This window comes from Mangifera indica, chromosome 3 (genome assembly GCF_011075055.1).
Source record: "Mangifera indica cultivar Alphonso chromosome 3, CATAS_Mindica_2.1, whole genome shotgun sequence".
Classification (NCBI taxonomy): domain Eukaryota; kingdom Viridiplantae; phylum Streptophyta; class Magnoliopsida; order Sapindales; family Anacardiaceae; genus Mangifera; species Mangifera indica.
Window position 1 is genome coordinate 5,409,170 of NC_058139.1, and position 26,386 is coordinate 5,435,555.

General features: G+C 29.4%; 2 protein-coding genes across 3 annotated transcripts; both read left to right on the forward strand.

The window, feature by feature from the left end:
* The first annotated feature begins 2,039 nt into the window (after positions 1-2,039).
* LOC123210228 (probable mitochondrial adenine nucleotide transporter BTL1) lies at positions 2,040-5,449 on the forward strand. The gene is made up of 6 exons (XM_044628474.1): positions 2,040-2,221; positions 2,339-2,485; positions 3,211-3,305; positions 3,471-3,804; positions 4,152-4,389; positions 4,910-5,449. Exons 1-6 carry the CDS (start codon positions 2,141-2,143, stop codon positions 5,158-5,160), a joined length of 1,146 nt encoding a protein of 381 aa, XP_044484409.1. The 5' UTR covers positions 2,040-2,140; the 3' UTR covers positions 5,161-5,449.
* Positions 5,450-7,956: 2,507 nt separating this feature from the next.
* LOC123212327 (chaperone protein dnaJ A6, chloroplastic-like) lies at positions 7,957-15,493 on the forward strand. Of its 2 annotated transcripts, none has more exons than XM_044631430.1 (8): positions 7,957-8,107; positions 8,504-8,676; positions 10,757-10,886; positions 11,067-11,124; positions 13,817-13,859; positions 14,013-14,061; positions 14,172-14,252; positions 14,365-15,493. In XM_044631430.1, the coding sequence occupies exons 2-8, from the start codon at positions 8,570-8,572 to the stop codon at positions 15,214-15,216; spliced, it is 1,320 nt and encodes a 439-aa protein (XP_044487365.1). In that variant the 5' UTR covers positions 7,957-8,107; positions 8,504-8,569; the 3' UTR covers positions 15,217-15,493. The 2 variants fall into 2 exon arrangements, with proteins under 2 accessions (XP_044487365.1, XP_044487364.1); XM_044631429.1 differs by having other exon boundaries at positions 7,958-8,115; positions 8,511-8,676.
* Positions 15,494-26,386: the final 10,893 nt, after the last annotated feature.

Consider the following 26,386-nt stretch of genomic DNA (forward strand, 5'->3'; position numbering starts at 1 on the left):
CAAAAAAACCCAATAGAGCAATTTTTCCAACGTGAGTTTTATGTATGATCCAAAAATTGGACACTATTATGAAAGTTGGCCCACAAAATAAACTTGTGCATTTTTAATGTGGCCTTTTAGAATATGTATCAAAAATTTAAAGTGACCTTTGGAATATGTGTCAATTTTTATTTCGTGACGTTTTGATATTTGTCGAGGAATTTGGATTCCAAAATTCCAAAAGTATTTCACAAGTGGCCTCTAGCTTTTGGTTGATGGCCACAGGAAACTCAGCCTTCACCTCCCATTCATTTTCTACCAACAAGCTTTTTGATTGAGTGATTACCCTTTTTCCATCATGGTTTTTGACCTAACGACACTTTTGCACCTAACTTTAACATACATGTAAAGATATAATTACAATATTATTCTTATTATCTAATTTTTTTTATTGAATAATTTGATTAATTAGTATATTCTTCGAATTTATCTTTTTAAATTATCATATTACCCTATTAAATCTCGACAATTATTGTCCCAATCTTTTCTTTTAGTACATCACCATCAAATCATACTAACATCACATGGTTTAATACATATGGTTCAAGTGTTGGTGATTGTCAATAGTGTTTAGAGGTTTGATTTTGCCACTTTAAGTACATATTTATAAGTTAAAGTTGCAACTCATGCAAGACTTGGTTGGGTTTGCAAGCATGCATAAGGTTATGATGATGATGTCGCCATAAAGATAGGTAAAAATTGGCATTAGCAGTTGAAAATATGTGAAAGAATTTGAAACTTGGACGGTGGCAACAAGAAAAGAAACAAAGTGAAGAGGAATTCTTTTATCGTTTTTTTCCAAAATTTTAGAAAAAATTCTACCTTATTACAATATTATGTGTACTCATTTTTAGTATATAATTCATATACATAATGATGTGTTATCATGTAATAAGGTGATTTTAAAATATGTGTCATCATATGATAAAGAAATATCTAATCATATATAACACTTTATTTGTGTACATAAATTATGTACCAAAAATTAATATACATAGTTTTATTGTTAAAATAAACCTTGAGGGAGAAAATATTGATCAATCTAAATTTGAATTGCCACATGCTTTTTGGCCTTTTGAATGTGACCCTTCTCTTGGTTCTTTATTTTACTTTCCAAGGAAATTCTTTAATTTTTAATTGCAAAAAAAAATTAATTCATAAAATAATATATTATTTTTGCTCTTGAATTTGGACGGTTTTGGTACTTAATCAGAGATTAGTCATACTTGTGTTTTGGGTCTAAATTTCATTGACCAAATTGGCAAAACTTTTTTATTTTGGTAACGTGAGAAAGACGTCTGAATAAAATTTTTAACACATTCAATAAAATAAAAGGACTTCGGCATGTATAATCTTATTATTGCATTAAATATTAATTACTCAAAAAGATTATCATTTTTTATTATAAGAGTTATATTTCTTTCTTAGAATATGTTAGATAATATGGAGGTCCACTCGGTATTATTTAATCATCTATAATTTGTATAATAATATTTTAGTATTATATTATTTTTTAAAATTATTCAGAACACATTCACAATGGGTGAATTCAAATTTATCTTTTTTATGAAAAAGTTGATAGCCTTTCTCTTTGCCAGATAAAGAAGGGATTTGCACCCATTTATTCTCTTCAATAAAGAGAAAATGAAAATACCATTTAAGCTTGAGAGTTGCATACAATTAAAAAAGAAAATGGTCTTCAGCGTGTTGAGAATATAGTCTAAAGTTTTAAATTCCCAAACTTTGACTGTAAATATAAGACAAATCAAGGGTATAAATGTAAGTTTAATCAGTTAAATATGGTAAGTAAAAGGATTATTACTAGTGTTAAATGCCCAGATTAAAAAAGGAGGAAGCAACATAATGAGTAATTAGTGAAAACCTTAATAAGATGATTTGGTAATTAATATTTTATAATGGGAACGGATGAAGCAAATTCTGCGGGAAAAATTAAATAAATATTGAAATCCAACAATAAATAAATTATATTATTGGAGATTTTGAGTCAATAGAAAAAAACAAGCAAATAAGAAACAACATCAAAAAGAGCGCCCAAAATTTGGCAAATCTTAGAAAACTCCATAACCCAATATGAATTTGAATGTCCAAACTTGATTGTTTTGAACCAACAATAATATCTCTTTCACTCTCACCCATGTCCCAACGATCCCCGTCTCTTCCAGTAAGTCAATTTTCATGTTTTTTTGATTTGTTTTTGTTTTTTTGTTTATTTATATGATCTAAGAAAGTTTTGTTTTTCAAAACTCAAACTGTCATAAAAATGGATTTTGAAACTCAGTCAGAGAAGAAGAAGTACAAAGCTGGGGTTTTTGGTGACGTTTATGGTATAATGATGTTGCCTAAAGAGCTTGAGCTCGAGAAAGAAGTTGTGGCGTCTCCTTTGGAGCTTCGTTTTCAGCTTCCCGATTTCAGGACTGCCATTCAGGTGAATATATTTTTTTTTTGTGGGATTGGTTGGTTTTTGGTGTTTGGCTGGTGAGAAAGTGGGGGAATGGAAAAGGGTATTTTTTTGGTTTGATCAATGGTGATAGAGAAAGCAAAACTTTTTCTCAAAATTAATATGTTGAGATCTGAGTTGGTTACTCTTTTTTTGGTTTTGCTTATAAATTTCAATGATTTTTTCATTACTAGTATGCTGTTTGGTTGGCGAGAAAACCGTGGAATTGGAAGACAGAGAAGGAACCCTTTTCTGAATGAAAACCAAAAACGTTGAAAACTGATTATTATTGTTTATCATTTGTATTTAAAATGTCACTGATATTACTGTTACCCTTTGTTTGACTTGGTTTAGTTCTTCTGAAGTGGATGTTTTTGTGAACTTTTTCTTTTGTGAAAGAGATGAAAAAATGTTATTTGGAACTTTTTCTTTTATTGCTCTCAATGAACTCTTTCTTGATTGAATTTGTTCAGGATCAATTTGTTTTCTTTGATTTGTGTATCATTTTATTATACAGCCCTTTTGTGCCTTAATTTCTACGATCTTAGGGTAAAGTAGGCCTTGAGTTCTTATTAAAAGAAATGGTTGGTAGGCTTAATTGCAATCTTAGCAATTTAGCGAAGTAACATGCAAAAAATACTATCTTTGGTGAATGAACGGGTGAAATGTGCCTTCTGTTGTTGGTAACAAAACACCTGCTTTGATCTAATCAGAATGTTGTGAAGACAAGAGAAGTAGGAGAGTTTCTCAGTGGCGCTTTAGCAGGGGCAATGACTAAAGTTGTTCTTGCTCCTCTCGAGACCATCAGGTCGGCTTATCTTATTTTTACTATTTCATTCTTAGTTCCTTAATAATTTGAATTCTTTGTCACATTTTGTAACTGTGTTTTCATGTACACATATTTCAATGCCCAATCTTTTATTATTACTTTTAAATCATTTGAAAGTATGTTGATGCAGCATGTGATTTGCAGGACAAGGATGGTAGTGGGTGTTGGATCCAAAAATATTTCTGGTAGTTTCTTTGAGATCATTGAACAGCAGGGTTGGCAAGGATTGTGGGCTGGCAATGCAATCAATACGCTTCGAATAGTTCCTACCCAGGCAATTGAACTTGGAACATTTGAGTGTGTAAAGCGAGCAATGACATCAGCACAAGAGAAATGGGGTAAAGAGGAATGCCCAAAGGTGCAAATTGGTCATGTCACTCTAAACTTTTCTCTCAACTGGATATCTCCGATTGCTGTGGCTGGTGCAGCTGCAGGAGTTGTTAGTACACTTGTGTGCCATCCTCTTGAAGTTTTGAAGGTATCTGCAATTATGGGAAATTGTCTTCTTATTTGAAAAAGAGAAGATTTAAAATCAACTTTAATTATATTTTTATGTTTTGCCACACTAAGGAATGATAAAGGAACCAATTGCTGCGATTCTGTGAACATTTCTTGGTACATATTGTACTTAATACCCCTGTCAGGATGTTATCTTGGTAAATTGTTGAGTGATGACTTATATTGATGTGCTATCATAAACATTTGAAACACAATTTAACTAGCTGCCTTGTAAATTCTTTCTCTTTTTGAATTTACTGTTGGGTGATTCTTCTTTTAAATATTTTTTGCTATCCAACTGATTATTTTCCTTGAAATATATTGCAGGATCGATTGACTGTGAGTCGTGACGTATATCCTCATTTCAGTGTTGCAATCAGCAAGATTTACAAGGATGGTGGGGTCGGTGCTTTTTATGCTGGTCTTTTACCTACGTTGATTGGTATGCTCCCATATAGCACATGTTACTATTTCATGTATGAGACAATGAAGAACTCGTACTGCCGATCAAAGAAGAAAAAGACATTAAATCGACCAGAGATGCTCCTTCTTGGAGCTTTTTCAGGTGGGATACTTGGCTTAGTTCTATTGGCCTATTGGAAAATTTTCTCGGTTTCTCTTAATCACGTTACACAGAATTTCATTAATCTAGTTTCGGCTGACTATATGATTTCCCTCTTCCTTTCTGGGTTATGTTTTTCAATATTATAGATCCTCACTTAGGCGGCTCTGGGGAGTTTTGTTTTTCTTATATCAAATTCAGTATTGGAATAATTTTTATGCTTCTGAAATTTTTTAGGGAAATGTGATTTGATCAATGTATTGTTGTGTACTTGTCTTGTTGATTTGATCTTGGTTTTTCCGGATGGGGAGCCAAAAAACTTGTGGATTTTCGTGAGATTGTTTGGCATATTTCATTTTTTAAAATGACGGGGAGATCTATCACTCAATGAGAAAAACTGTTGAGGTCCAATTGACTTACTGAATAGATTTGTTTGGCCTCTATGGTAAATGATGATTGTTGTCTAATTATGGTATCATCCCTAAAGCTAATTGGAGTTTTGTTCATGTATCAAATTGGCCAGGTTTGACAGCTAGCACCATCAGCTTTCCATTAGAGGTTGCCAGAAAGCGGCTGATGGTAGGAGCTTTGCAGGGTAAATGTCCTCCTCACATGGCAGCTGCACTTTCTGAAGTCATTCGGGAGCAGGGTTTGATGGGCCTATATAGGGGATGGGGTGCAAGCTGTTTAAAAGTCATGCCATCATCTGGGATAACCTGGATGTTTTATGAAGCTTGGAAAGACATTCTACTTTCCGAGAAAGTTTTCCTATGACAAATCTAACCAAATCCAGTTGAGTCCAAGATTGGGGCCTTTTCTCAAAATTATGTGTTCGAATGTGCTTGTGTGCGGGTAAAGCTGGCAGATAATGCATCAATGACAATCTGACATTAATCAGTGTCAAGCAGATTTGTGATTTGATTATAGGGGAGGGCTGCATTTTTCTTAAGAGCCCAGTGCAATGCCTAAACAAAATATTTGATTAGCTTCCAATTTTGGTATTACATAAATATTGATATTGTATCAACAGATTTCTTATATTATTTGAAGAATGTTTCTCATATGTGCCTGATTTATTCTCAATTACCTTTTTCAGCCTTCTTTTTAATATTTTTCTTATGTTTGCATCAATGTCTTGAAAATTTTAGGAAAATTAATTGCTGTATTTTTGCATATACACATGTACACCATAGAAGATAAGAGTGTCAAAAGGTGTGGACAATAGAAATATGATGTCGAACACTAGCCCTTTTTGCCTTTTTGGATAAGAGGCTTGTTCTTATCATTGTATCTCTAGCTAATTGTGAATTCAGATTTCCCATTGTTTAGATAGATGTCCTTAATTGCTGACACCTCTTGTCAAAGGCACTTTAGGCCATCAAATGTCATGGTTTTGGATGTTACAGAAGGCTAAAGAGGGTCTGCACCGCCACTATTCAAACTCTTTTGGCATGCTTCTGTTTTGTCATTGCCACTACAACTCCTTTCGCCATCGTGTTTTAGATTATTTTTTCTTTTGAGGATTCAGAAATCCCTTGCCATTTATTTCGGAAGCCTGGATTTGAAATTCTCATCCCTACAAAATTTAAAAAAAGGCAACAATGACCTCCTAGAATAAAATGAAAAACCAAAGAAGGAAAACGAAAGAATACCCATATCTTTTTGTTTGTTCTCATTTCTTTAGCCAAAAAAGAGGGAAAACAATTTTTATTGCTGTCTCTATGACACTCATTGGTTTTAGAATCTTTAAAGTTAATAAAATTTGGATGGTCAAAAACATTTCCCTTTCTAAAAGTTTTTATGCTGGAAGATTCGCATTGATTTATCACTTTTACACACCCTTTATTGGCCTGAGACGATGATAACCATTATAATTGAATATAAGTCAAAAGATATGATACAAAAATTACAGATCAGAGCAAAAGTTTTTGTTAAAAATGATTGGGACAACCAAACCAATTCTTGAAGGATGATGTAATTTTTGGAGATTGTTATTTGTTTGATCAAATATATATTTTGACAATCGATTTTAATATGGAAAATGTATAATTCAGTAACTGGAAAATACTAACAAAAAAAAAAAATTTACAAAGGAGCCTTTAATAATAAACAGCATATGCACAATACTGTAGTACTGAAAGCCCATTGATAAGGTCGAGAATCTCAGTCTGGGTAAACAAACCTGGAGCAAAATGTAGGTCCATGACCACGAAAACTTCATGAAACTTCTCCACAAGATGAATCTTCTTCTGAATCTAATATTTTGAAACTGACAGCTAGTCATTTTTTTAAACTTCTTAAGTTCCAGCAAAAGAATTTCAAGGAAACTATCTGATGAATGTTTACTTTCAGATCATAAATTTCATCCTTTTTCATGCAACATGCATACAACTTTGGGACTCAACTAAAGTACCACATACCAAAACTACCAACGCCTTCCTTACTTCACTCTTCCCACCCTTATTCATCTTTTCTTCTTCCAACTCCACTTCGTCGTCTTCTTCTTCCTCCTTTCTCTTCATTTTTCTACCCAAATCTTTCCCCTCCAGCCCTTTTGACTTCTCTCACTTAAATTTTCAGCATATTTATATGTTTGCGCCGCTAAAGTCATTTTTACCCCTAGCTATTATTTTATTATATTAATTAATAAATAATTGCCCATACAATTAGTTAAAAAGATTTTAACTCCTCAGTAAATATTATAATTATTAGATTATGATTATAATAATAATTAATTATAATTTATTCATAAATAAATAGTTGTCCATATTTAGGACATAATTTTTTATCAATTCATTTTATTATTTTACTCTATTTTTGTAATTATTAATATTGTTGATTATAAAAAATAAATTAATTAAAAATCATCAATTGAGAAAACAAAACAACAAAAAAAAACATAATGTCAGTGTAACAAATTTGGTGATATTTTAATACTTACATATTAAAATGTTTAATACTAAATTCACATAAATATCATAAAATAATAAGTCTTATAAAATAACTAGTTATATCATTAATTTAAAACTTTTTTAACGTATAATCACTTGTAATATTTTGAAATAATTCATTATCCAACTATATTGTACTTTACTTGCAATCTCTTGCTGAACAGAGAAACATCATTAACATTTGCAACATGTTACTCTACAAAAGCAACAATTCAATCTTAATTGATTTGGACTAAATTTTGTGATTTAGGGTTTGAGAGATTGTATGATGGGTAAGGAAAATGAATAACTAATTTAAAGATTAGGTTTTTTTATATTGAATTTTGGCTCGATAACTGTCACAATAAATATTCTATTATCTTAAACTTGGAACAAACATTTCATCCTATAGATGGATCCTTTTATTTATTTATTTTATACAGAAACCATTAGGACTAATATAGCCTGGGTGATCTAAAATAATTGTTTGCTTTCTATTATAATTTTAATTTATAAGGGTACAATTGGTATATTGGCGGTCAAATTTGGTCTAAGACTAACCTGGGGTGGGCCATCGTTGGAAACAAGGGTAGCAGATTGTAATTTTTCGAAATATAGGGTGGAGAAGGTAAGCTATTACAAAATTTCTTCTCCATTAGATTCGGAATCTCTAAGCTCATCCTTGAGTTTACCTGCTCAGTGTGCTTCGCTTTTGCGACACAACTCACTGACCTGTCTCTCACCAAACGCAAGAGAGAGCCAGCTCAAGCGCCAAGCCACACATAAAGTCACCAATCAGGTTCCTTTTTTTATTTGCCTTTCACTTCGTCTGCCCTAATCTTCTGCTCCGAATTAATGGTGTTTTTTTCATTTGTTTTATGTTTATTTCTGTATTCTGTTATTTATTATTATGGAATATCTATAATTTTAGTTCTGGCCTTTCTAAAAACGAAAGTGTGAGATTTTGTATTTTGTTCATGGCTTAATGTTGCAAATTGTTCCGTGTTATTTTTATTTTATTTTTCTTATTTAGGTTTTGCTGTTATGTATTTTTTCGCCTATTGATTTTTCACTTTTTAAATTGGGGTTGTTGCTGTGGGGATATTAAACCCTATATAAGTTAATGGGAATGTGGTGAAAATGCAATATGGATTATAACTTATAAGCTCTGTTAACAGAAATTTTTGTTATCAGCTTGCAGAAGGATCTTTGGATTAATTTTTAAGCGCCTTTTCACTTGCTGAACATTTTGAATGGCCATTGTACCTTGTGGTAGTACATCGGTTGCTCAATGGGGTATTTGTCCTCAGTTTATGATAAGGTCCTATATGCCAACCAGGGCATCAGCATCCCATTCTAGGTGAGTTATTTCGCTTAAGTTTTTTAATATGTGGAAATATTGAACTACCTATTTTAGCTTGTAGTTTTTGCTTCTGTTGTTGCAAATAGTAGATAGAGTGTATTGTGTTTTAAGCTTCATGTTCAGGCAATGAACTGGTTTGTATTGGAAGGCAGTGATTCTTCCTGCCACATCTTCTAATTGTTCTTTTGTGATTATGTGTTGTAAGAAAATTGTTGGTTCTCATAAGCCAAGAATGTTTGCAATTTATTGAGAATTTTTTATGTGGCCTTTGTTTATGTTCAATGTGTCATTCGCATTTTGTTTGAACCTTCTTGAACTCATTTAAACTGATTGTCACTTTTAAGAAAATGAACATGTGCCCTGGCATCGTTATGGTCCATTCAATTTCAAAGTTGCCCATGATGTAGAATAGGTTAAGCAAGAAAGTTGGAATGCGAAGGCACTAATACAAGTGCCGAAGATTATGAGAGATGTTATTACCGACAGAATATTACCATAACTGGATAAAATAAAGGAAAAACTCAGTTTAATCATTGATTTTGGTCACCTTGTTCATAAAGAAAACAGAAAAAGAATAGATGTCTATTGGTTATGGAAGGCCCCACAAGGGGGCTCAAATCTCAAACCTTGAAGCCAGAATTCTGTTAATGATAAACTCTAACTACTGATTTGCTTAGCATATCTATGAAACTCTTTGAACTCAAAAAACTGTTAATGATAAAATCCTGTCCATTGTACAGGGATATGGTCTATATAGTTACGATTTCCTTTCAATTTTAATGCAATATCTAGCTATATGATTTACCTAGAAGCTTTAGGTCTTCAATAACTTTCAGGATCTCCATTGATTTTGCTAATTTTCAAATCTGCTGAACTAAAACAAAAGTGTACAAGATTCATCTGTATATGGTAAGAAATTTGTTTCATCAACCACGACAGTTGAAGAGTTATCTAAGCAGAGTTGGATTCTCAATGAACAACAGAATGTAATGTTATAGCTGAGGTTGTTAATTGTTAAAGAATGTTAATTATTAAGGAAATGTTAAATTTTTAAAGCTGATGTAGTTGATATATGGTCTTTGTGATGAATCCCCTTGTCTCTGATAGGTGTTGGGTTGTTAACATATGGGAAGCATAGAAAACTCACCATTCTGAAATGTTTTGGAAACTGACACCTTGAAACTGGTTCGAGGTTTTTCAGTTGCATTTAAGAATTTATTAAAATTTTGAAGCGCGTTTCAAATGTTTCAAAAACCTTATTTGACATTCCCAAATCCCAATCGCAAGCCCTAACCTAATATTTACAAATATCCTCTCCTCTGCACTCCAGTGTCGAAACTCATCTCCTCTCTAGCCTATTGTACTTGTCATTTTCATTTCAGTTCTAGTGCCATTGACATTCTTCATTGGCCGAGGGCTTTACATTTCCACATTGTTTGGATAGTTTAGTTCTCTTTTAATTCTGTTGTTAATTTCTCCATTTTTATTCTTTGTATTCAGATCTCAAAGATTTCACAATCGCACATTTTAGGTTTTCTTTAGTTTGTGATTTATGCTTGCTTTCTAGACCTATTGTCAACTTTTTATTTCATTTTGGACAATGCTAGTTGGTACCTTATTGCTGCAGTTTCTGCTTCTTATAGTAAAAATATTAGGTGCTCTAATTGACAAGAATTACAATGATAGTCACAGTTAACAAACTTATTGGCTCAATATTTTCGTTTATCAGCTTACATACGCATTGAAGTTTTTCAAATTGATCAAGGTAGAAGCTATCCTAGAAACTTACGACTGAAATGGGGAAGTAGTATTAGAAAGTATTTTCCTGTCAAAGAAATAAACAAGTTTTATTTAAATTAGTCCGTATAATTTCGTAGATTGTTAAAGGTGTATGCTTTATTGCAGTGTCATGGATTATTTTATCTAATTATTATTACTTTTTGTTTATTGTGTTCTAGCTTGCAGCTTTTTGAAGCATGACATATTAATGCACTATTTTTTACTGCCAATCTTCTGAATTAGCAAGTTGTTGAGCATGTTTAATGTATATCTTGCCACTTCATGCTGTCTTGAGCAGGTTAAGTTGTCTAGCATCTCCAAGTTCAAGCTTATTTTCACGTGATTCCTTTTCATTATCATCTTATTTGGGGTCATCTCAAACTTCACATCGCCGTAGAGGAGCAAGATTTGTTGTTAGAGCTGATGCAGTGAGTATAAGAATAAACTTTAGCTTTCCTTTGAGACAGTGGAACTTTTTTATTTTCTTATGTGGTAGTTTATACTTTCTGTGGATTTTCAAAGAAATTTTGACATACTTTGTAATGTCATTGATATGCTGTTTAATAGTTTTGTTATATGGTTAATGACTAATATTTTCTGACATGCAGGATTACTATTCAGTCCTGGGGGTGTCAAAAAATGCCAGTAAATCTGAAATAAAAAGTGGTATGCAGATTTTGATTTTCATTTTTTCCTATATGTCCTAAGGGTGCGTTTGATTTAGATAATATTTCATTACTAAAAATGAAATATTACCACAAAGATAGATTACTTGAAATTATTGAATATAAAGTATTACTATATTTAGTAAAAATTTGTGGATATAAATAATTATTATGTTTGGTATGGTGTAATAAAAAATTACTAAGATGTTATTTTACTTAAACGTTATTGGGTGTAATTATTCTAAAATATTTTTCATATTACTTATTATATTAATTGAAAATAAAGGTATTTTTGTCCTAAAAAAGTAATAAGTAAATATAAATATATAACAAAACAAAAACTACCTTGGTAATCTTTTAATACCTAAGGTAGAGTTAGTAATAAGATTACCTTTTATATTACCTGTTATATAACCATTGATAATAAAAAATTATCGAAATCTTTTATTATTTACAAACTAAACAAAATAATGTAAATAATAAAAGATAAATTACTAGAGTAATTTTTTTGTCCCTTGAACCAAGCCCCTCCAAGTGTTCTATTACATTAATTTTATGGTTTACATAGTGCAATACGTATCCTTTTTTCTTTATGTTTCTTTCTCTATTGTTTTATCGAATATTTTCTGTTCATTTATATATCTAAATGATTTTTGTTCTAGTCATTTGAATTTCATGATTAATCAGGCTTCAGAGGTTATCTAAATTCCAGGCCTAAAGAACGATCAAGTGTTAATTTTTGTTAACAATGTGATAGGAATCTAGAGCACAATTAACTAAATCACTGCAAAGACAAATATTTTTATTATAATATGAATGGGCAACTTGTAAGGTTCCTATTACACCGGAAATTATAAAAGTAGAAAATACACTCTTCTGGCAGTTCTGAGGAGCCAGACCACCCCCCAATAACACTCTGAAATCTGATGAGTCTAGCTGGCACCCATCCTCCCTTTTTACCGACACAGAATAATTTAAGAAGGTAGGGAATCATGGACTTCCCTTTTCATTGTTGGAAATCTTGGATTCTTTTCTGATTGAGACTTTAAATTATGATTCTCTTCTACTCATATTAGTTCTATGATAAATTTGCCTTATTGTGGTTTCTCCCTCTTTTTTGTTCTGTTTATTAATTCTATCTTTATTAATCATATCTTGGCTTTCTGAGTATTTCATTTTATTTGCATGGTACACCATAGTTTCTCTGTGTATTTTCTAACTCTGCATGCAATAGGCTTTTTATTTTACATCATCCTTATGCTCTCCCTGGTAAAAGGATATTTGTTTTGTGTACTTGACAGTTGGCACAATTGACATTAATTTGTTTTTCCTTGTATTGCTTCATTAAAGAGGAAGCAATTTCATAGCATGATGTTGAATAGTGTGGGGGAACCATATGAGGTTCTCTTTTTGATAAATATTATATGTGCACAGAAAGTAAATACAAAGCTTAGTTAAAATCACGGCTTGAAAAAAAAAAATGCATTAGGTTATTATGCTAGAATATGACTTCTCTTTTCTGGTTTGGCAGTGCCAAAATGGTTGGGTTGGTGGCTGATACTGGTATTGAATCATTTGTGATTCTCAATATTGCCTTTTATCTGAGAATTATTATGTAACTAAAAATAAGTTGGACCAAAAGATAAACAAATTGGTCTGAAACAGATTACCAAAACCGATTCTTGTTTGGATATGATGCATGGTCCACTTTATAAATTAATTTACTTGGAATTCTGATTAAGGAACAATCAATAGTAGTAGAGGTGTATATATTTGGAAATGACATCACATTTATGCTGTAGGAAATGTCTGAACTTTTTTCTGTTGGATGATTGGGGGAATATTATGGAGCGATTTGTTTCTCTGCTGTTCTTATATATTGGGTCTATATAAAGTAACAGATCTATTTGATTTTGGGTACTGTGGCCTATGATGATATATTCATCTTGGTGGAAACTTGAAATTATCCAAAATTAATTCAAATGAGACATTCTCTTCCTTCTTCAGACCCTACCCCACTCTGTCCTTGCAAAAACACTAGTCAAACTTGTAGATTAGTGTGAGCATTGCAAGAGATCTAAACCAAAAGAAGAGCCTTGGTGATAGAGAACCGGAAAAAGATATAGAAGAATTGGAGAGAATAAGAAGTATAGATTAGGCTTAACAGCTTGAAAGAGGATAAATCCAAAAGATGTAAGAGAGACACCATCTTTATTCATCAGGAGAAGCTGATAGTCATGTTTATTCATCAACCATGCATATCAGTGTTAGAAGCCTTTATTCATAGTCGTAAGAAACCAAACCGGACTCAAAATATTTTTCTAATAATTCCTGTCCTAACAAAACAACAAAATAAATGTTTGATTTGACTAAGATAACTCAATTCTAAAGCGTTGAAAGACTAGGACTAATTAGCCTCTTGTATCCTTCTCATATGTCCTAGTTCTCTTGGTCTATGCTGTTTTACTTTATAAGATGATTGTGCTACCTTGTTGGAAAAACCCTTTCTTTGTGAATTATATACTTGGTTGATTAAGTAATAATATTGTTAAAATTAGAAGCTTTTGTCATTTCTGCATTCTTATTTCCTCTGCAACTGAGCTGCCAAAGGTACTTTAATCAACAGCTTTGGCATGACCTATTATTTTTTGTTCGATTAATACAAACTTGCTCATATTCTTTTCATTTTTCAGCCTATCGGAAGCTTGCTAGGAATTACCACCCAGATGTGAACAAGTGAGTTCCTACATTATTCTAGCCTGTCCTTTTTACCGCTTGCAACACCAGTAGTCTTAGGCTTAGTTTGTTTTGCTAGTTCCATCATCTGTATAAATTTGAGACTCATATCATTAATGTTGCTTATTTGGAATTGTTCAAATAACTATGCAGAGAACCTGGTGCAGAACAGAAATTCAAGGAAATAAGCAATGCATATGAGGTAAAAAGTTGAATCATGTGATTGTTATAGTTTGTTATTTGTGGTCAAGCCAGGGTTTATGATGTGAAGTGTTTTTGATTTTTCAACTGATGAGGTTGTTCTTACTGCAGGTCTTGTCAGATGATGAAAAACGATCCTTATATGACAGGTATGGAGAGGCTGGACTTAAAGGTGCTGGTATGGGCATGGGGGTAAGTTAACATCTGCTGATTCTGAATGAGACCATTTATTTCAGAATAGATGATTTATTTGGTTACTCTCAACACTTGCTTCTCATGGTTAAATTTTACTTGACTATTCCAGGATTTCAGCAATCCTTTTGATTTGTTTGAGTCACTTTTTGAGGGCATGGGTGGTATGGGCGGAATGGGTGGCATGGGGGGCAGGGCCTCCAGGAGCAGAGCAGTTGATGGACAGGATGAATATTACAGCCTTGTCATAGATTTTAAGGAAGCAATTTTTGGAGTTGAAAAAGAGATTGAGGTAACACGCCTTGAGAATTGTGGGACTTGTGATGGTTCAGGTGCAAAACCAGGGACAAAGCCATCTAAATGTACTACCTGTGGTGGGCAAGGGCAAGTTGTCTCATCAGCAAGGACTCCTTTAGGGGTCTTTCAGCAGGTAATGACCTGCTCTTCGTGTAATGGGACTGGGGAAGTGTTTACTCCATGCAACACATGTTCTGGCGATGGACGTGTGAGGCGAACCAAACGGATCAGTCTGAAAGTTCCAGCTGGTGTGGACAGTGGTAGCCGTTTAAGGGTCCGCGGTGAAGGGAATGCTGGAAGAAGAGGTGGATCTCCTGGTGACCTCTTTGTTGTTATTGATGTTATTCCAGACCCTGTACTAAAACGTGATGACACCAACATTCTTTACACCTGCAAAGTTTCATATATAGATGCCATTTTGGGGACTACAATCAAGGTCCCAACAGTGGATGGCATGGTTGATTTGAAGATCCCAGCTGGGACGCAGCCGAATACAACTCTTGTTATGGCAAGGAAAGGGGTTCCAGTACTAAATAAAAGCAACATGAGAGGAGATCAGTTGGTACGCGTGCAAGTTGAAATCCCAAAAAGATTGAGCAGTGAAGAGAGAGAGCTTATTGAGGAGCTTGCTGATCTAAGCAAGGGAAAGACAGTGAGCAGGAGATAGTTGAATGTGCATTTTTGTATTTTCAATTCTTAATTTGCTTATCTTTGAAATTATTTTATTGGTTTGATAGATGAAACCTGGGAGCTTTGGAAATCTCTATTGAGCTGTGGAAGGGTTGCCCAATTGTTGTTAGTGGTACTAGGTAAAATTATATTATAATACTTTTGTCCCACAAAATGAAGATATGTTCAGGGAAATTAGAGGGTGAAATGGGAGATACATCTCTCTTTAATTTTGTTTTAATACTTTTTACAGAATATACTTCTTTTTTTTTTTTTTTTTTTTTTTTTGGGACTTAGACTAAATTTTGTGTAGCCATTTCATTTTTCATTCCATAATCTATTAGTACTTTTAATTGTTTTAAAGGGTGTGTTTGTTTTGAATAATATTTTATTATTAAAACTGAAATATTATTAATAAGATAACTCATTTAGAAGAATTATAAATAATTATTGTGTTTGATTTGATATAATAAAAAAATATCAAAATATTTCTTTTTCTTAAACGTATTCTAGTATAGTTATTCTAAAATATTATTCATGTTATTTATTATAATAATTTAAAATGTAGGTATTTTTGTTTTAAAAAAATAATAATTAAAGGTATAATTATAATAAATTCAAGATTAGAGTGATAATCTTTTAACATTTAAAGGTCTTAAAAAATTTAATATTAGTTTAATAATTTTTTAATCCTTAATATTTTATTATCTGTAAGTCAAACAAAGAAATATCAACCCCCTTAAAGGTATGTTTTAACATTCTATAATGGAATTTATCCCTTTCTGTTATAATTTGTATCATTTATTAAAAGGAATTATATTATCCAAAACTTTTCTATGCCATCTTCTATGATCCATCGTTGGAATTTTAATTGTGAAGACATATGAGGATGGAATGCATCAAAGGCCCTCATTCTAGCATTAAATTGTTGACGTGATTGTTTTATCATTAACTGATGTTCGCAATTTAGAGCTTTGCACAAAATATGCTAAGGTAATATTGATTAGAATATATTTTAATGTCTACTACTATGTAGTATGAATACATAAGAACAAATTAAAAAATAAAAAAAAATTAGAATGCTTACATCTATAGTATAACTATCAGCTAAAATGTATTCAATAAAGAATGAACTATATAAGTTTGAGTGTATCTGATTTATCATTAACCCTCTTCTTTTCTTCCTGTACAATCCTTCGTATTTATAGAATTAATGAAGATAAATTACATTCAAATTTGGAAAGTTAAAATATTTCTATTTCAAATAAAATTATAAGGATTTATTCATATTCTACCTAAATTAGAAGGGACTGTTTATAATATCAAAAATGTTCCAATTGAATTGGAGAAGATAGCTTCATGTTGCTCTAACAAATGAAAAATATATAAGAAAATTTTTATAGAAGATTTTGAATTGATTCCTTATTAAGTGGAGGTCTTCTCTCTATCTCGAGTTAAAAAGTCTATTTGTGTCCTTTACTAGATTGATGTTGAATTGGAGTGAGCTAAAGTGATGCCTATTAGTATGTCTTAATGATTTGGATCTTTGAAGAGTTGCTTTTTGGATAACAATTTCATGGGCTATAAAATATCATATAACAAGAAACCCTTTATTTCCACATACAGATACAGGCATAAACAAAAAAAAAATTTCATCTTTCTTACATGTTTTTTAATAAAAGATTTAACTATCACAACTTTCATTATTTAGATGTAGGACTCTACTGTTAACATTTTCATCATTTGAATGAGGAGACTTGAAAAATTACATAAAAAAAAAAAGATTTCATCTTCTTTTCGGTTTTTCAATAAAAAAACTTGATTATCAAACACATTATTATTTAAATGCAAGACTCGGCTATTAATATTTTCATAATTTGAACAGAGAGATTTGAAAAAAAAAATTATATTTTTCTTTTTCTTTTTAAAAAATACTTACTATTAATAGTTTAGTTATTTATACGCAAGAATTGTCATAATTTGAAAGATAAAACTTAATGAGTGACCTATAATAATATTACCATGAGATTCATGAAATTTTTTTTTCTAATTTGTCTTGATATATGTTGAAAATTTAACATTTAGAAGCCCTTCAACTACGAAAGGGCTTTCAATTAATAAATGATTTTGACTATAAATTCACATTTGAAAGTTGATAAAGATTAAATTGTCTTTTCATAATTTGAATGGTGAGACTTGAAAACAAGATTGCATTCTTTTTTGTCTTTTTATAAAATATTTATTATTAACAGTTTTGTTATTTACATGCAAAACTTGTTATAATTGGAACAATAAAACTTAATACGTGACCTATTATAATATTACCATGAGGTTCAGAAATTTCTTTTTCTAATTTGTCTTAATATATTTGTTGAACACTTAGGTGTTTTGATAATGCTAAAAACACAAATTTGAATATCTAACATTGTCCAAGGAATGTGTGAAAAACATTACCAAGTGGACACAAATTGAAAAATGCAAAAACATGACATATATGCCTATGTGTCATCACTAAATGCTTGTGTATCAAGCCAAAACACGAGGAAAAATGGTAGTGTATCCTTCCTATACAGCTTTGGGCGAAAGTCAACATGGTCAAACCAAATACACACCTATGTGTTTTAAAACACACGTCTATGTATCAAGACAACATATGAGAAAAAGAGGTTGTGTATCCTTCCTGTGTAGACTGTTAACATGGTTAAACAAGCTACACGCCCGTGTGCCTTAAAACACACGCTCATGTATTAAGGATACCCGTCACTCTACCTGTCCCTTGCCCGTCCTTTCATGTCAAAAATATTTTGGAATTTTGAAGGTATAAGTTAGAATGCTCATCTCATAAATAGGGACGGTTGTCCCTCAAATGGTGCATTCGAAAATTTGACTATTTTGAGCTGTCACCAAAGATTGACCAAGCACGAAAAGTGACAAATTGAAGGACACACATGTGTGTGCCTTAGACACGCATTCGTGTGTCTTGTAGATTTTTACAAAAATTGTTGGTTTCGATGCCCAACAGATCTATGCTCTCAACCAGCAGTCATATGAGCTATTGTAATCATCCAAAACTATAAAATGAACACTCTTTGATTAGGAATAGGTTAGAGATTGCACATGTAAAATCATATACTCATTTTCTTCTTTAATTTCTCTCCTAAGCTTACAACTCAATTATTTGAGAGAAACTCTTGAGGTCATTTTGTGTATCAGCCTTGTAAAGGTATTAACATTCATTTTTCTGTATTCAAATAATTTGGGTGAAATCTCTGATAAACTATTATGATAAGCGTAATCTCAAAGAACTATTATAAAAAGATGTTATCTTTACAAGTGAAACTTCAAACGAGTTGCTTGAAGAACTAACATAGAAGGATTAAAAAAGAAAGCTTCGAACCACTATAAATCTTAAATATTTCCCCTCCCTACTCTCTTTACTTTATGCTTTATGTTTGTGTTATATGTTTTGACAATTTATTGATGTTGTTAATGCTTAATTACTTGAGTTTGTTGGTTATTGGATTTGCTTGAATATCTTATTGAGTTTATTTGCTTGGGTGTGTTGTTTATAAATTTGCTTAAGAATTTTTATTAGGCCAAGTTTTTGATAATTCTATTCACCCTCTCTAGGATTATTAGTCCTTTGGAGTTTTCATATATTGAAATTTCAACATTTAAAAGTCTTTCAATTATGAAAGGGCTTTCAATTAAAAAAGGCCAAAAGATTTATTCCCACCCAAAGTTTATTATTTTCCCAAGTTCTCACTTTTTATCTTTCAAAAAACCTATGTACTCATTCATCAGTTAATTTTAAGGGTAAAATTATTATTTAATCAGTAATATAAAAAAACAAAAATTTGTATCTCCTTTTCTCCTTTAAACCCTAAAAACTAACAATTTCTTCCCAACCAAGTTTTAAAAAGTTACATTTTTCCCTTAAGGTTTCCATTTTTTCAGAGATATTTTTTTGGCAACCAGCTGACTTTCGGTGATCTCCAGGTGATGTCTCTTCCTATTTGGTGTGTGCTCCTTCTAGCATTGTATAACATCGACATAGAAAATGAAGACGGTTCATCTTCGTCAGAGATGAAGACGAACCATCTTTGTTCTTTGGCGTTGACACCACACAACATTGGGAAGAAATAGTGTCAGAAAGAGTGCACGTTGGAGAGAAAAAGATGTTGCCCCGAGATCAATAGAGAAGTCAGTCAGTTGTTGAAAAAATATCTCTGAAAAAATGAAAATCCTAGAGGGGAAATGTTACTTTTTAAAACTTGGTTTTAGGAAAAATTATTAGTTTTTAAGATTTATGGGGGAAATGATATAAAAATTTAAAACTAACGAATTGGTTAACTTTAATAGTCTATAGGTGGATGTATGAGTTTTTGAAAGATAAAAGGTGAAAACTTGGGAAAATAGTAAACTTTGGATGAAAATAAGTCCTTTGGCTATTAATAAATGACTTTGTGTATACACTCACATTTAAAAGTTGATAAAGATTATATTGTCTTTTTATAATTTGAATGGGAAGACTTGAAAACAAGATTATATTCTTCTTTGTCTTTTCATAAAATATTTATTATTAACAGTTTCGTTATTTACACGCAAGACTTGTCATAATTTGATTGATAAGACTTAATGAGTGATGTATAATAATATTACCATGTGGTTCACAAAATTTCTTTTTTTCTAATTTGTCTTGATATATGTTGAAATTTTAATATTTATAAACCCTACAATTACGAAAGGACTTTCGATTAATAAATGACTTTGATTATAGACTTACATTTGAAAGTTAAACAAGAGTAACGAAATTTCATTAATGAGAAAATGTGAAAGTCTTTAGTCAAGCTTTCAAATTGATGATAGCAAATTTGTTGACCCATCAATTCGTGGAAAATGTTGGCCATTAATAAATGACTTTGCGTATACACTCACATTTAAAAGTTGATAAAGATTATATTGTCTTTTTATAATTTGAATGGAAAGACTTGAAAACAAGATTATATTCTATTCTTCTTTGTCTTTTCATAAAATATTTATTATTAATAGTTTCGTTATTTATACGCAAGACTTGTCATAATTTGATTGATAAGACTTAATGAGTGATGTCTAATAATATTACTATGTGATTCACAAAATTTCTTTTTTTCTAATTTGTCTTGATATATGTTGAAATTTTAATATTTATAAACCCTACAATTACGAAATGACTTTCAATTAATAAATGACTTTGACTATAGACTTACATTTAAAAGTTAAACAAGAGTAACGAAATTTCATTAATGAGAAAATGTGAAAGTCTTTAGTCAAGCTTTCAAATTGATGATAGCAAATTTGTTGGCCCATCAATTGGTGGAAAATGTTAAGATCAAAATAGTAATTGACTTGTGACTTTAAATATTAATTGATATAAAATGATTTGTAATTAAGTTATTAATTATTTTCAAAATTCTCTTATAATGGTGTTTTAATTTCAAGTAATTGTTAATATCTAATAATTTATGCTAATATTTTAGCAAATAGAAAATAAAAGTATATATATTTGTATATATATATTTGTATGTGTGTGAATCAATCAAAGTAAATATATTTGTAATGAATTCACTTAAATCAATAATTACTTGTTATATCATTTTCATGATACTTTTAAAATGTAAATGAGTGATGCAAATTGATATAGATTGAAAACAACACTATTAATGATATATTTTGACACATAAATAAAATAGTAAAATAGTGAAATTTCAACATTTAGAAACTTTTCATTTACGAAAGGACTTTCAATTAAAAAAAGGCCAAAAGATTTATTCCCACCCAAAGTTTATTATTTTTTCAAGTTCTCACTTTTTATCTTTTAAAAACCTATATACTCATCTATTAATTGTTAAGTCAGTTAGTTTTTAAGGATAAAATCATAATTTAATTAGTAATATTAAAAAAACTAAAATTTCATCTCATTTTCTCCCTAAACTTTAAAAACTAATAATTTCCTGTAGGTCATGTTATTAAAAGTTACATTTCTCCCCTAAGGTTTCCATTTTTCAAAGATATTTTTTTCAGCGATCTTTAGGTGATGTCTCTTCCTTTCAACATATGCTCCTTCCATGTTGTGTTCATTTTCTGACGAATCGTCTTCGTTTCTAACATTGACGTCACACAATATTGGGAAGAAATAACATTGGAAAGAGGACATGCTGGAGAGGAAGAGACATCGCCTTGAGATTGTTGGAGAAGTCCATTGGTTGTCGAAAAAAATATCTTTGAAAAAATGGAAACCCTAGGGGGGTAATGTTACTTTTTAAAAGTTGGTATAGGGAAAATTTGTTAGTTTTTAGGGTTTAGAGGGGGAAAATGATATAAAATTTTTAAACTAATGAATTCGGTTACCTTTAATAGCCTATGGATGGATGTATAAGTTTTTGAAAGATATATGGTGAAAACTTGAGAAAATAGTAAACTTTGAATGCAAATAAGTCCTTTGGCCATTAATAAATGACTTTGACTATACACTCACATTTAAAAGTTGATAGAGATTATATTGTCATTTCATCATTTGAATGGGAAGACTTGAAAACAAGATTATATTCTTCTTTATCTTTTTATAAAATACTTACTATTAATAGTTTCGTTATTTACACGCAAGACTTGTCATAATTTGAATGATAAGACTTAATGAGTGATGTATACTAATATTATCATGTGGTTCACATAATTTCTTTTTTTTCTAATTTGTCTCGATATATGTTGAAATTCTAATATTTACAAACCCTATAATTACGAAATGACTTTCAATTAATAAATGACTTTGACTATAGACTTACATTTGAAAGTTAAACAAGAGTAACGAAATTTCATTAATGAGAAAATGTGAAAGTCTTTAGTCAAGCGTTCAAATTGATGATAGCAAATTCGTTGACCCATCAATTGGTGGAAAATGTTAAGATCAAAATATTAATCGATTTGTGACTTTAAATATTAATTGATATAAAATGATTTATAATTGAGTTATTACTAGTATTATTAAAATTATCTTATGATACGTTGGTGTTTTAATATTAACATTAATATCTAATAATTTATGTTAATATTTTAGCAAATTATTAAAAAATAAAAATATATATATTTGTATGTGTGTAAGTCAATTAACGCAAATATATTTGTAATGAATTCGCTTAAATTAATAATTACTTATCGGATCATTTTCATGATACTTTTAAAATATAAATAAGTGATGCAAATTGATATAAAAAGAAAACAACACTATTAATAATATAGTTTGACACATTAGTAAAATAGTAAAATTATTGGTTGTTCTATTTACCCTATTAAATTTCATTAATGATTAAAAACAATAAATTTTATTAAGGTGTCAATTTTTTTTTGTATAATTAAATTTATAGAAAAAGAAAAGTATTGCGTACACTAGAAGTTCGTCTTTTGACTTCTCAAATTTAAGGTAAATTAAACAATTAAAAATTGTGTGTTCATTAATTGTTTGAGATTTGAAATTTATATATAAAACTTAATTCTAAATAAGTTGTGTTAGAGTGATAAATCTTGTATGAATAATTTTTTTGGCCAAATTAAAAAACATATATATTTATTTATTTATTGGCAGTTACTATTTATGTATTTTAATTAATTTCGAAATATTCTCAATAATACTCAATATTAAGTTTAATTTTCAAAATATCAAAAATTGTTTAAAAGATAGATTTAGTCATAAATCACATCCAACTTAGATATTAAAAAAATTATCAAAGTTATGTTGATTTTATTATAATTACATCCTAAATTATTAATTTTTTAGGATAAAAATAGCCTCATTTTTAATTAATATAATAATATAAAATAATTTTAAAATAATTATATTTTAAGACATTTAATTAAATAATATCTTAATAGTTTTTATCATATTAAACCAAATACAATAATTATTTATATTAATTAATTTTTTATCAAATAAAATAATAATTTATATTAAAAATTCTAGATAATATATATTTGTGGCGATATTTTATTTTTAATAATAAAACATTAATTGAACCAAATGCATCTTTATGATACAAAATATGTTAGACTATCAAGTTTAACACCATCAAACTATATTATACGATGATAGAGTCTATCCACACTATCTAGCATAATCTAGTGCTATATATTAATAATTTAGCATAATAACTATATTATAAAATACTTATTATTAACAGTTTCGTTATTTATATGCAAGACTTATTATAATTTGAACTATAAGACTTAATGAGTGATCTATAATAATATTACCATGAAGTTCATGAAATTTCTTTTTCTAATTTGTCTTAATATATGTTGAAATTTCAACATTGAGAAGCTCTTCAATTCCGAAATGACTTTCAATTAAAAAACCCCAAAAGACTTATTCCCACTCAAAGTTTATTATTTTCTCAACTTCTTACCCTTTATCTTTTAAAAACCCATATATCCATCCGCCAATTGTTAAGTTAGTTAGTTTTAAAGATAAAATTATTATTTAACCAATAACATAAAAAAACTAAAATTTTATTTCATTTTTCCTCCTAAATCCTAAATACTAATAATTTCCCTCATGTCAAGTTTTAAAAAGTTACATTTTCCCCTAAGGTTTCTATTTTTTCAAAGATATTTTTTTGGGTGATCTATCGATTTCTCTGATAATTTCTAGGTGATGTTTCTTCCTCTTTAACATGTGCTCCTTCTAGCATTGTGCAATGTCGACATAGAGAACGAAGACAGTTTATTTTCATCTCTAACGAAAACAAATCGTCTTTGTTCTCAAACATCGACACCACACAACATCGAGAAGAAACAACGTTGGGAGGAGGATACGCTGGAGAGGAAGAGATATCGCCTAAAGATCAATGGAGAAGTCAACCGATTACCTAAAAAAATGTCTCTAAAAAAATAGAAACCTTAAGGGGAAAATGTTACTTTTTAAAACTAAGTTTAGGGAAAAATTGTTAGTTTTTAGGGTTTAGAAGGAAAAATGATATAAAATTTTAAAACTAATAGATTTGGTTAACTTTATCAATGTATTGGTGGGTGTATGAGGTTTTAAAAGATAAAAGGTTGGAGTTTGGAAAAAAAAATAAACTTTAGATGAGAATAAATCCTTCGGCTATTAATAAATGACTTACATTTAAAAGTTGATAAAAATTATATTGTCATTTCATAATTTGAACGGGAAGACTTGAAAACAAGATTATAGTCTTCTTTGTCTTTTTGTGAAATATTTACTATTAACAATTTTATTATTTACACGCAAAACTTGTCATAATTTAAACGATAAGACTTAATGAGTAATCTATGATAATATTATCATGTGGTTTATAAAATTTCTTTTTTCTAATTTATTTCGATATATGTTGAAATTTTAATATTTAAAAACTCTACAATTACGAAATGATTTTTAATTAATAAATGACTTTGACTATAGATTTATATTTGAAAGTTGATTAAGAGTAACGAAATTTCATTAATGAGAAAATGTGAAAGTCTTTAGTCAAGCTTTTAAATTGATGATAGCAAATTTGTTGACCCATCAATTGATGGAAAATGTTAAGATCAAAATAGTAATTGACTTGTAGTTTTAAATATTAATTGATTTAAAATTATTTGTAATTGAGTTATTAATATGTTAATGTTTTAATTTCAAGTAATTATTAATATCTAATAATTTATGCCAATAATTTAGCAAATTAATAAAATAAATAAAAGTGTGTGTGTGTATATATAAATTTGTAATGAATTCATTGAAATCAATAATTACTTGTTGTATCATTTGATGATACTTTTTAAATAAAAATAGTAAAATCTTTGAATTATTTTACTTACTTAGTTAATAAAAATAGTAAAATAGTAAAATCTTTAAATAAAAATAGTAAAAATAAAATTGACAAATAAGTAAAATAATGCAAATTGACATAGGTTGAAAAGAGCGGTATTTATAAAATAGTAAAATCATTAGCCATTATATTTACCCCATTTCATAATTTTATTAATACTAGAAACAATAAATTTTATTGAAATGCCAATTTTATTTTTTTATATAATTTAATCTAAAGAAAAACAAAAGTTTTGCGTGGTCTATAAGTCCATCTTTTGACCTGTCAAATTTGTAAATTAAACAATAAAAAATTGTTAGTCTATTAATTGAATAAGGTTTGAAATTTATATATGTAACTTAATTCTAAATGAGCTGTGTTTGAATGATAAATTTTGTGAGAATAATTTTTTTGTTCAAATTAAAAATATATATATTTATTTAATGGCTATTACGATTTGTGTATCTCAATTAATTTTGAAATATTCTCATTAGAATAATATTATATACACAATTTTATACACAAATAATTATGTATCAGCATAAAATTAGATAGTTAAAAATTAAAAATAAACCAATATCCAATCACAAGGTGACACATCATTATGTATGCACAAAAGTTGTGTATATAGTTTTATTGTTTGTAATAATACTCAATACCAAGTTTAATTTCCAAAATGTAAAAAGTTGTTTAAAGGATACATTTAGTCATAAACCACGTCTAACTTAGATATTAAAACATTATCAAAATAATCTTAATTTTATTATAATTATATTTTTATTTATTGAGTTTATAGAATAAAAATATCATTATTTTTAATTAACATAATAATATAAAAAATGTTTAGAATAATTATAATCAAGGATGTTGAATTAAATAATATATTAATATTTTTTAATTGCATTAAAATAAACATAATAATTATTTTACTTATCTGTTTTTATCGAATATAATAATAATATATCTAGAAATATTCTAGATAATATATATTCGTGCTAATATTTTATTTTTAATAATAAAGTATTACTCGAATTAAATGTATCCTTAATAAAACAGATACATTAGACAATCAAGTCTAGCACCATCTAATCTAATTCTATATATTTTAATTAGATTATCAAACTATATTATACTATGGTAGACTCTATCTAAACTATCAAATCTAGCATAACCCATCACAATATAATAATAATATAACATTTATTGTTTATTAAGGTTATAATAGGTAAGTTATTGGATTTTATGATAAAGTTAGTGTTTTAAATTAATTTTTTTCATATTTTTCCAAATTATAATTATTTAGTTGATTACATATTAAGCATCTAG

Coding starts and splice junctions, on each gene's coding strand:
- LOC123212327 (XM_044631430.1), top strand. CDS start 8,570: ATGGCCATTGTACCTTGTGGTAGTACATCGGTTGCTCAATGGGGTATT. Junction 11,125..13,816: donor TAAATCTGAAATAAAAAGTG/GTATGCAGATTT, acceptor TTCATTTTTCAG/CCTATCGGAAGCTTGCTAGG. Junction 13,860..14,012: donor TACCACCCAGATGTGAACAA/GTGAGTTCCTAC, acceptor ATAACTATGCAG/AGAACCTGGTGCAGAACAGA.
- LOC123210228 (XM_044628474.1), top strand. CDS start 2,141: ATGTCCAAACTTGATTGTTTTGAACCAACAATAATATCTCTTTCACTC. Junction 2,222..2,338: donor AACGATCCCCGTCTCTTCCA/GTAAGTCAATTT, acceptor TTTGAAACTCAG/TCAGAGAAGAAGAAGTACAA. Junction 3,306..3,470: donor GCTCCTCTCGAGACCATCAG/GTCGGCTTATCT, acceptor TGTGATTTGCAG/GACAAGGATGGTAGTGGGTG.